Source organism: Tenrec ecaudatus, chromosome 4 (genome assembly GCF_050624435.1).
Source record: "Tenrec ecaudatus isolate mTenEca1 chromosome 4, mTenEca1.hap1, whole genome shotgun sequence".
NCBI lineage: Eukaryota > Metazoa > Chordata > Mammalia > Afrosoricida > Tenrecidae > Tenrec > Tenrec ecaudatus.
Genome location: NC_134533.1, coordinates 16375948 through 16388288, shown reverse-complemented (window position 1 = coordinate 16388288; position 12341 = coordinate 16375948). Strand labels below are relative to the sequence as shown.

The window sequence follows — 12341 nt, the reverse complement described above, 5'->3', positions numbered from 1 at the left end:
TTAAGCTGAAACATATTTTTGATAAGCAATACTTTGATATCATCAAGTTTATTTCCTAGATGAAATGTCATTTGTATTAAAACAGGCCATTCTATTGTGGGAATACCTTATCATCATCATGCTGTTGTTGGTGGTCAATTTTGACTCCGAGTGATCCTAGGGACAGCAGACAGAGACACTGCCTAGTGCTTTGCCATCCTTTCAATCGTGATGTTTGTGTCCATTGTGGCAGTCACTCCGTCATTGTTTTCTGGAAAGGCCTCCCACTTTTTTGCTGACTTTAATAAGCATAACGTCTATTCCCAGGGACTAGCCTCTTCTGATAACCTATCCAAAGCATTTGAGACAAAATCTCTTCATTTTCAAGTCCATAAAGCATTCTTGCTGCATTTTTTCCAAGACAGATTTGTTCGTTGACCCCCCATGGTACTTTAAATATTCGTTACCCTCATACTCCTTTTATTTTCCCTTGTTCAATTTTAAATAGGTTTATTGGCATAAAATTCACACAATGTATAATTCACACATCATACAAATCATAAAAATAATTGTACAATCATCACCAAAATCAGTTTTAGAACATTTCCTTCATTCTTGTACTCATTGTTATTAGCTCCCCATTTTCCCAGCCAACCTCCTCTTCATATAAGTTCTGGAAACCTTCAAAGTTTAAAATTGTCCCGAAAAGCATGGAAATATTTCAGAGCTATGGGTAGACACTTTTCTCTGTCTTCAGAACTCATACCATCATCATCATAATCATTAAGGAGCCCTGGTATCAACATGGACTAGATGTTGGGCAGCTAATTGAAAGGTTGATGGTTCAAACCCACCAGCCACTCCAAGGGAGAAAGATGAGGCTGTGTGTGCTAGTAAATATTTACCTATTATATAGTGCCAATTAAATGAGCAAATGGATGTCAGTGGGTTTTGGTTTTATTCAGATTTTATCATTCTTTTTTTTATGATTTTTCCACTACCAGATTAATGTTAAGAAAATTGTCTCAATCTTCTACTAACTTCATTCTATCTCTTTTTCCTCTCAATACTTTACCTATTTCTGAAAGCTTAGTACTAATTATCTCGGTTTCTATTTGCTGATTTTTGCATGTATTCTAATTTTTCATTCATTTTTCAGTTTGTTCATCTACTGTGTTCCTGATTATGTTAAACTTTTGTTTGTGTTTTTCTTTTGTCTACATCTTCTTCATTCTCTTTCAAGCTGTTAAAAGAACATAAATATCGATCTTTCGAATTCCTTGTCAGATAGTTCCAGTGCTAATTCTTTTTCATAAAGGGTTGGTAACACTGTATTTTAGTAAGTTGTTTGAGTAACAATATAATGTTTCCTTGTGTGGAATGAAATATTCTGTTGGTCACTGGAGACACTGTGGGAATTGCACCCAATCTGACCCCACCACATCAAGGCAAAACACAAAGTGTGTGCAACAGAACAACAAGGGGAACAGAGCAAGGAAGTCCCAAGGGAATACCAAAAATAGACTTTGGGGCCAGGGCGTGGCACCCCATCAGATTCAACCGAAAACACTCCTAAAGGCCAACAAACAGACCTTTCAGTATTCACAGGCTTTTCTCTTTTTTTGTCATTGTTTTATGTTGTTGTTTGCTTTATTTGTTGCTTTGCTTTGCTCTGTCTTGTTTTTGTGCATATTATTGTCTCTGCAGGTCCATCTAGATAACATGGGCAGGATAAACAATCTGGAAGAGAAAACAATGGACCAATGGTTCTAGGGGGACATAGGTGAGGGGGAGATGAGGGAAAGGAAGTAGGTGTTAACAACCTCAGGGACAAGGGAACAACAAGTGATCCAAAATCGATGGTGAGGAGGGTGTAGGAGGCCTGGTAGGACGTGATCAAGGGCAATGTAACCAAGAAGAATTACTGAAACCCTAATGAAGCCTGAGCATGATAGTGGGACAAGGGGAAAGTAAAAGGAAATAGAGGAAAGAACTAGGAAGCAAAAGGCATTTATAGAGGTCTAAATACATGGATATGCATATGTAAAATATTTATATACGATGATGGGGAAATAGACCTAGGTACAGTATTAATGTAGCAGATGGACATTGGGCCTCTACTCAAGTACTTCTTCAATGCAAGAACACGTTGTTCTATTAAACTGGCATTCCATGATACTCACCTCCCCAACACAATTGCTGAAGACAGAGCAGATGCATAAGCAAATGCAGTGAAAAAAACTGATGGTGCTCTTAAAGGCTTGAAGATAAACAAGCAGCCATCTAGTTTAGAAGCAACAAAGTTCACATGGAAGAAGCATCCCAGCCTGTGTGATCACGAGGTGTCGATAGGATCAGGTATCAGGGATCAAAGAACAAAAAATCATATCATTGTGAATGAGGGGAGTACAGAGTGGAGACCCAAAGTCCATCTTTGGCAACTGGACATCCCCTTACTGAAGGATCGCGGGGAGGAGATGAGCCAGCCAGAGTTCAGTATAGGAACAATGGAACATACAACTTTCCTCTAGTTCTTTAATGCTTCCTCCCCACCCCACCCCCCATTGTTATGATCCCAAGTCTACAAATCTGGCTAGACCGGGGGATGTACACTGGTACAGATCAGAGTTGGAGACACAGCAAACCCAGGACAGATAAACCCCTCAGGACCAATAATGAGAGTAGTGATACCAGGAGGGTAAGGAGAAGGTGGGTTGGAAAGGGGGAACCGATCACAAGAATATAACCCCTTCCCTGGGGTATGGACAACAGAAAAGTGGGTGAAGGGAGATGTTGTCCAGTGGAAGACATGTCAAAACAATAATAATTTATAAACTATCAAAGGTTCATGAAGAAGGGGGTGCATGGAGGGAGGGGAAAAATGAGGAGCTGATACCAAGGGCTCACGTAAAAAGAAAATGTTTTGAGAATAATGATGAAAAGTGTACAAATATGCTTGACACAATGGAGGTATGTATGGATTGTGATAAGAGTTGTAAGAGCCCCCAATAAAATGATTTTAAAAAGGGAAAAAAGAAATATTCTGTTGTTAATAAGCCACTGTGGTGTTGTATTTGTACTTATATTTGTGTTTCTTAGTCAATCACCACCTGTTTCCATAAGAATATAATAGAGAATGAAGGCACACATAGTTATTTGTTCATGTTGCACAGTTGCGGGTGAGTTTGGCTCATTCTGGCCTTTGGGTTTCATTGATAATAGGTGTGGGTGGTGGCTCTTGCCCACTGGATGAGGCTGTGGGTAGTGTGAGTGTGGCAGAGCTGTGCGCAAGATTGCTGTCTCTTGCTGGTGGGACTTGGAAAAAAAGAATAGAGACAAAGCACAGCCAAAAGAACATAGTAATAAATGAAGAAAATCTACAAGTGGAGAAAGCAAGTAAATAACAGGAAGCAGAAGAGAGTGAAAATACTTTAATCAGTGAGAAGGAAAAGGAAGAAAATGTTTAAATGGGAGGAGAAAAAGCAAAGAGCATAAAGAGAGTGGTGGTGACAATGGAATAGTAAAGCAGAAGCCGAAAAAATAGAAGTAAGAGAGAAAGAGCAACCAAAATATAAAAGGAAAAAAAAACACAAAGAAAATAGGAAACGGGGGTTGAGGGTGACAGTCTCCAGAGAGGAGAAGTAGTAGGACGTGAGCTCAGTATGAGGTGGAGGACTAGGACAGGTGTGAGGATGTGGCTTAGAGAACCCCTGAGGTCTAGAAGGTGCCCGAGGCCATGGTGCCTGATCTGGAAGTAGTTTTCTCCTGGTCCAGAGGGAAGCTGGGGGCACGGTGACAGTTTATGGATGGACCGTCTGCCCATTCAGGCACTTTGCATCTTCTAGAGTGTAGAAGTAGAGTTCCCACGCTTCCAGTGGAGGTGGAGGTATGCACCTGAGGGTATGTCATTGGCAGCTGGGTGTATGAGGTTGGGGGGACTGTCAAGCTTCTGGTTACCAGGAGAACAAGGTGAGGATCATATCCTTTTGATGGCCAGCTTCTGGTGTTTTCACTTCTGTTGTGTAGAGTTGAGTGGATGAGATGATCAGTTTGCTGCCCCAATCAAACGCTGCTTGCCCAAGTTCTAAATATGTCTGGACAGCTGAAAATTTGCCCCAGCTATTTATGTCCTGTGTCAACGCTATTGTTCATCTTCTCCTAGTCAGTATTTAATCCACTTCTTTGTTATTTCATCTGAAGCTCAGATTTCCAAGGCAATCATCATACTGATTTCATTTGACCTCTATGTCTTAGTTGTCGGTCTGTGTAACAGGTCTTCTTAGTCTGTCATCTTCCTGGAAGTCTAATTTACCCTTTACCTCGATCAGTTGTCTTGTAGTGTGGGCATTCCGTATGACTAGACTATTTATGCCATATCTGCTCATTGTGAGTAGCTTCTTATCATAATGTTTTGAAAGTTTGCCCTCCTTCTATCAAGGCCCAATACTCTTAGTATTCAATGAATCCATTTGAATTATAGTGTTAGAGAAGACTATTTAATACGTTGTGAACTGTTGTAAGAACAATAAAAATATTTGTCTCAGGGAAACTCCAGGCACATGATCTTCTTTGTCAGCCTTCAGCCAATTCAAAATAAAATGTTTTAAAAACTTGCAAGCAGCCATCTAAGAGGCAACTGTTGGTCTCTCTCCTTCTGGAGCAAAAGAGTGAGGAAAATCAAAGAATCAAGGAAATATTGAGACCAAATGACGAATGGACCACGGAAACTGTGAAGTTCAGTTCCTGGGTTGTCGCCAACAAGAGAACTAGCCAGCTCCAAATGGATGTGGTTTACTGGGGTCCAGAAATAAGCCACCCTCCTGCCGCTCCCCTCCCTACTTCCCATGCACACAGCAGTGAAGAGTTGAGTGACCATTTTATTAAAGCATTGAGTCACTTCAAAAGATATGAGTCAGTCCCTCTGGGGAATTGAGAAGGACCCCCTTAAGCCTAGATAAAATACACTTCACTCTGAGGCAAAGACGGTTCCCCTGGAGAGGCGAGAAGGAAGGATGTCTAGGGGAAGACGTCTAGTTTTTACATGTCACTTTCAAATGGGAGGGGGCTGCCCTCTGCAACCGTCTAATTAGTTAGTCCGTCTGTCCTTGGATCTCATGACTCCTTTTTCCCTGTTTTATCTGGACTGCTGCTCTGGGTCAGCCTGTCTCAGAATGTTTCAGGGCTATCTCAGAGTACAGTCCTGCATCGGGATTTTCACTAGGGCCTGGCTTCAAGGTTCAGGTGTCTTCCAAGTCAGTCCTCACAGAGTCCTCTGTTCATAATTTATTTTACAGGTTTCTTTGTTCGTTCTCTTAACAGGCTGGGAAGAAGCCCTTGTTCTGTCCTTGTCAGAAACCATAACCTCCATTACTCAGAAACATGAATGGTGCCTGACTGTCTGATCAATGTACAACCAAAGGTCTTGGACAGAATGGGAGAAACATGTAGAACAGAATTCAAAACAACAATTACAATGAGCAGATAAACTAGTCTGTTAGAGACTGGTGGAACCCTGGATATTGTCAACTTGGATACCTTTTGCCTGGGGCTGAACCCACTCAGGGAATTGCCTTTCAGCTAAATAATAAATAGGTTTATAAAGTGAACAATAACACTGGTGAATAAGCTATTACGTCACCAAATAAATCAGAAAGACTAAACAGTCAAAAACGAATTTCAGAAGTGACAAAGGGCAGGCAAGGAAGACTTATGAAACCAGAAACAGTAAAAAAAAAAAGTACTAAGAATGTAACTAACTAATGTCAGAAAGCACTATGAGTATAAATTGGTTGAATAGAAAGATGTAAAAGTTAACCACAATAAAAAATTTAAACAAAGGACTGCAGGTGAGAAAATCCTTTGACTTCATCCACTAACAAAGAATAATCCAAAATGAAATAAACAACTGTGTTTAAAATAACATCAAATAGAGTCAAATGCTTTGGAATAAATTTTCCAATGGAAGTGTAAAAATTAGAGGCAGCATGTAGTGACTCGAATCAATTATTAGGAAAAATTGTTGATAAAACAGGCAAAGCCCTTGATCTTGGGGAGAGGAGTTTGATCAGTGTTTCCCAAAATGGATGATACAACCCCCTGCGGAGCTCAAGGATGACCCAGGGGCATCCAAGTGCAGATATCTCTGCTTTACCCTGCACTTTGATCAATGGTTAAAAAACCAACAACCTTGAGTAGTTTGTTGTTTTGTTTTTCTGAAACAGGGTTGGTTGGCCAAATTAGTTTGTGGACCTGTAAGATAGACTACAGGTGATCAAAGAGTAAACTATTAATAGTTTAGTAATCATCAGGACTATAAGGAATCAATCAGAAAGGGTAATGATATCTTCTAAGAGGTGAAGTGACTAAAATATGGTTACTTGGAAGGAGAGACTTGAAGGAAGAGAGTAATTTCAAACAGCAGGAATAGTAGGTCAAGAGCCATAAGATAAGAGGCATGCCAAAGACTTGTTTAGAAATAAGAAGGAAATCAGTATGAATGCAGAGAGATCAATAAGCATGAGAATGATGAGAGATGCCCTAGGTCAACCAGAACTAAGGTATTGATGAATTAGTGATTAGTCACTTAGCAGCATTTCCAGTAAGAAAAATGGTTAGTATTATTTTTCATAATTGTTAGTCTCAGCATTAAAATGAAAACTAAACAAAAGGGGAAGAGTTGGTGGACTTATATCGATAAACCAAGAAAAAAACTATTATTTTATCCCTTGGTTTTAGTAATCTATCATTTCTTTCGGAAAATTATCACATGACCATACTGTGTTAATCACTAATTTCTTGAGGACAAAAATGAATTCTCTTAAAACACTATACTTACATATTTCTAAATAAAACATAGTAACAGAAAGAAAATACTTTCATTTGACAATTCATACCTTTTTAGTTTTAGATTCAAGACAGTTATTTTGACTAGCCAAGAAAAAAGAATAGATTTTCTTTTGTATTCTGAGGCATATATTTGCTATTCTTTTATTAAAATCTTGCATTCTACTCACATTATTTAACAAATTTCCACTACAGTGCATATGTGTACACATAGGGTCGTTGAATATGCTTCTTTCCTGGAGTTTATGTACCTGGATTAACATATATGCTTACATTACCATATTTAGAAAATATATGAATAGACAAAGCTATGAAAAGGGTTTTGGGAAATCAAAATCTGAAAATTCTTAAGTGTCTACTGAGCGAGTCTCATGTATGTTTTACACTTCAGAGTATGATGCTTTCTTTTTTTCTGGAGAGCAGACTTGAGAAAGTAAGAAGACCACCCTAGGAATTAAGTGAAGCATGGGCTTTGAAATGGAAACCACTGCACAGAAAAGATGAAACTTGAAAAGAAACAAACTTGATTGCTGGGAATCTATAATTTTTTTTTCTCTTTTCTTCTTTTACATTTTATTAGGGACTCATACAACTCTTACCACAATCCATACATATACATACATCAATTGTATAAAGCACATCCATACATTCCCTGCCCCAATCATTCTCAAGGCATTTGCTCTCCACTTAAGCCCCTTGCATCAGGTCCTCTTTTTTTTCCCCTCCTCCCTCCCCATTCCCCCCTCCCTCATATGCCCTTGGTAATTTATACATCGTTGTTTTGTCATATCTTGCCCTATCCGGAGTCTCCCTTCCCCCCTTCTCTGCTGTCCCTCTCCCAGGGAAGAGGTCACATGTGGATCCTTGTAATCAGTTCCCCCTTTCCAACCCACTCACCCTCCACTCTCCCAGCATCGTCCCTCACACCCTTGGTTCTGAAGGTATCATCCACCCTGGATTCCCTGTACCTCCAACCCTCTTATGCACCAGTGTACAGCCTCTGTCCTATCCAGCCCTGCAAGGTAGAATACGGATCATGGTAGTTGGGGGGAGGAAGCATCCAGGATCCGGGGGAAAGCTGTGTTCTTCATCGATACTACCTCACACCCTAATTAACCCATCTCCTCTCCTAAACCCCTCTATGAGGGGATCTCCATTGGCCCACACTTGGGCCTTGGGTCTCCACTCTGCACTTCCCCCTTCATTTAATATGATATATATATACATATATATACATACATATATACATATACACATATATACACATACATACACACACTTACATCTTTTTTTTTTTTTTTGCATGATGCCTTATACCTGGTCCCTTGGGCACCTCGTGATCGCACTGGCCGGTGTGCTTCTTCCATGTGGGCTTTTTTGCTTCTGAGCTAGATGGCCGCTTGTTCACCTTCAAGCCTTTAAGACCCCAGACACTATCTCTTTTGATAGCCGGGCACCATCAGCTTTCTTCACCACATTTGCTTATGCACCCATTTGTCTTCAGAGATCCTATCATGGAGGTGTGCAGTCAATGATATGATTTTTTGTTCTTTGATGCCTGGTAACTGATCCCTTTGGGACCACTCGCTCACTCAGGCTGGTGTTCTTCCATGTGGACTTTGTTGCTTCTGAGCTAGATGGCCGCTTGTTTATCTTCAAGCCTTTAAGACCCCAGTCACTATCTCTTTTGATAGCCGGGCACCATCAGCTTTCTTCACCACATTTACTTGTTCACACACTTTGGCTCCAGTCGTTGTGTCGGGAGAGTGAGCATCATAGAGTTCCAATTTAATAAAAGAAGGTATTCATGCATTGAGGGTGTGTTTGAGTAGAGGCCCAAGGTCCTTCCGCCACCTTAATACTTGACCTATAAATATAGACACATAGATCTATTTCCCCATCCTCCTATATATATTTGCATGCACATGTCTTTGTCTAGACCTCCATGAATGCCCTTTGATTCCTAGCTCTTTCCTCCATCTCCCTTGACTTTCCTCCTGCCCTACTACCATGCTTCATCGCCACCTGGGCTAGAGTATACCTCTTCTCTAAGCAACCTTACCCTTGATCATTTCCCACCAGGCCTGCCACTCCCACTTCTCTACCATTTGGGGTCCCATGTTTTTCCCTTGTCCCTGGGTTTGTTAACACCACTTCCTTACCCCCCTACCCCCCCACCCCAAGTCCCCCCAAAACTGTCGGTCCCGTTGTTTTTCCTCCAGATAGTTCATCCAGCCTGTCCTATTCAGACAGACCTGTGGAGTCATTAACATGCACGAAAACTAGACAGAGGAAAACAAAGCAACAGTATACAACCAGACAACAAAACAACAAAAACAAACCACTGACAAAGAACAGAATAAAACAGTTCACAAGAGAAAAGCTTGTAGTTAGTTCAGGGATCGTTTGCTGGCCCTTAGGAGCGTTTTCCAGTCCAGTCTGTTGGGGCAACACGCCCTGGCCCTGAAGTCCACTTTCAGCATTCCCTGGGGACCTTGCCACTCCAGGGAATCTATAATATTAAGAACTTACACCAGCAGGCAATTTCGCCTTTTCGACTACTTCTTTGAATGCATTCTTGACTTCCTTGTTCCTCAACTATAAACGGGGGGATTCAGCATGCGGTTGACTGTCGTGTAGAACACAGATGCCATTCTATCTGTATCCATGGAATGACTGGAGCTGGGCCATAGGTACATGAAGATGACTGTCCCATAGAAGATGGAGACTGCAGTGAAGTGAGAAGCACAGGTGGATAAAGCCTTCTGATAACCTGCTGCTGAGCATATTTTTAGGATAGTGGCAAATATGAATAGGTAGGAAACCAAGATAACTAGTAGAGCAAAAATTATAATAAAGGAAGGCACAAAAATAAGAACCAACTCAGAAACACGTCTATCAGAGCAAGAGAGAACCATGACTGCTGGAACATCACAGAAAAAATGATGGACCACATTGGACATGCAGAAAGACAAGCTGAAGGCACCCCAAGTGTGGATGGAGGCATTTATGAAGCCACAGGTGTAGGAACACATGGCCAAACAAGCACTCACATTTGCTATCATGGTGGTGGTGTAATGTAGGGGTTTGCATACTGCTGCATAACGATCATAGGCCATGGATGCCAAAAGGAAATTTTCCACAGTTGCAAATGCTGCAAAAAAGAACATCTGAGCAGCACATGCGTTGTAGGAGATGATATTGTCTCCTCTAAGAAGCCCAGCCAACAATGTGGGAGTGACAGCCGAGGAGTAACAAAGGTCCTCCAGAGACAAGTGACTGAGGAAAAAGTACATGGGCATGTGGAGACGAGATTCCAATACAATCAGCACAATCATTCCCAGGTTCCCAAACAGATTGCTTAGGTAAACTAGAGTGAACATTATAAAGAAGGGGACCTGCAGCTCAGGGACATTGGTTAGTCCTAGAAGGATGAACTGAGTGACTTCAGTGCTGTTCTCCATAGATATTATTTGGGAATCAAGAAATGTCCTGTGTCAATGAAGAATAACAGAAGAGATTGTTGCAGAGAATAGATCTTCAGGAGAAATGGAATTATATAAATATTGCATGCATGACTTCACTAAAGAAATAACTTAATTGTACTTCAAGACTCTCCATACATAAAGCATGGCCTTGAAAATAAAACTGAGTGCACAAATTATCTGTACTATTTTTAACAACTGAATATGAATGATGGAACTTCTTGGATTATCTATCCAATGTTTAAATTTTATAAATAATTTGGAACAGGGATTTCTTGGTCAACATGACAGAACAAAATTGACATGAATTGTCAAATCATTTTTCCTGGGTCCAATGAAAAGTATCACTATTTTACATGTACTGCTTATGAGTCAGATGCTGCTATGGACATTTTATATGTATATTTGTTCTTCACAGAAACAATATGAGGTGGATTATTTCACATCTCTATTTGTTTTATGATGTATAAGGAACAGGAATTTATTCAGGTTTGCAGAAGTATTCACTGACAAACCAAGCTTAGAATCCAGGCAAATCCAGGCACCCAAGTCCAATGATCTTAATTGGAATTAAAATAAAGTAAAATCTAACTCAATTTAAAATTATTCATTATCTCCATAGTTCTAAACTCAGTATTTGGAGATAAACATCAAAGTAATTAAAAAATTATACGTATAATAGATGTGATGGTACAACTTCAGCAGTAAGGACATGCACAACTAACAAAGGTAACTGAAACGTATCCCCGTAAAAACAATAACGGAGTTTCTTTTTCAAAACTATGTATTTCAATTTCTTTACAAAACAACCTTATCATCTTCAAAATACTCTCCATTACACTTAATACTTTTTTTGGTGCCAAATCTGCGATTCTATTCCTGATAACATTTTTCAAACTCATCTGTGTGGATGCCCGATAGCACCTCCCTCGGTTTTTCTCTTCTATGTCATCTAATCACTGTCCTTTCAGGCGCCTCCTCATTTGTGGAAACAAAAGGAAGTTGCACAGAGCGAGGTCAGGTAAGTAAAGTGCATGGGGTAAGAGGCATGCTGGTTTTTGCCAAAAACTGGTGCACTGAGATGGCTGTGTGAGCAGGTGCATTGTAACAAAACCAGTCTCCTGTCTGCAACAAAGCAGGTCTTTTTTGTTGCACACTGAGAGCTATCTTTTCAGAATCCCTAAATCGAAAGCATCATTGACAGTCTGACCTGGTGGCATGAAGTCTAAATGCACTACCAGTCGACATTTGTGTCTGTTTGGGAAGTTGGCAGATGTTCAAATTGAGGTTTGTCAATAATCGAATTTTCACTTTTTTGAAATGAGAAAACCACTTGTACACCCCCCCCATAATACTGTTTTTGTAAGCTGTGTTCAAAATCACAACAGTTTCTGCAAACTTTTTTCCGTGAATAGGGAACAAAATTTCACAGCCAAAGCTATTCTTTTAAATTGGCCTTTATACAAAAAACGAGGTTTGATAGAAAATGCTTTTACAAAAAAATTCACTGTGACCAGAGAGAACCTTCCAAGGTAGCACCACTGGGTTCACTAACTCAGATCAAGGTGCATGATGCTCACATAGTGGGAAAAAATGCATACTACGAATGCTCCACTGAGCCAAGCAAAATATTGCTTGTTTTTTTTAGTGGGTACCCCCTCATATGCATTAGGTTGAAATGGATACAAATTTCAGCTCTATTATTTATTACATAGGAGTGATTGATCCAAACCTAACTCATCTGAGCCTTGTTTTCTCCATCCCCAAAATAAAGGTGGTCATAAGACCCGCTTCAAGGTATTGGTATGAAAATTAAATAAGACAATAGAATCAAACTGAGAGGAAATGGGTCTACAATAACTGATTCGTATAAGGTATGACATTAGGATAAATTAGTGTTAGGTATAACATTAGGGATGATATTAGGGAAAAAAGTGACCTTACTTTGGTGTTGAGGAAGGTAGGTAGTGATTTAAAGTGTGGCTGAATATGAGTATTTACATCTGTTATCCTCATTCTTGGTTTTCATTACAG

The 12341-nt window shown here is 40.1% G+C and overlaps 1 protein-coding gene across 1 annotated transcript; it reads right to left on the bottom strand.

Annotated features, from left to right (window-relative positions):
- Window positions 1-9416: 9416 nt before the first annotated feature.
- On the bottom strand, window positions 9417-10286 carry LOC142446341 (olfactory receptor 5B2-like). Its single transcript, XM_075548100.1, has one exon. The coding sequence runs from the start codon at window positions 10284-10286 to the stop codon at window positions 9417-9419; it is 870 nt and encodes a 289-aa protein (XP_075404215.1).
- Window positions 10287-12341: the final 2055 nt, after the last annotated feature.

What these genes read in the sequence shown, in the direction of transcription:
- LOC142446341 (XM_075548100.1), bottom strand. Translation starts at nt 10,286, where the DNA reads ATGGAGAACAGCACTGAAGTCACTCAGTTCATCCTTCTAGGACTAACC.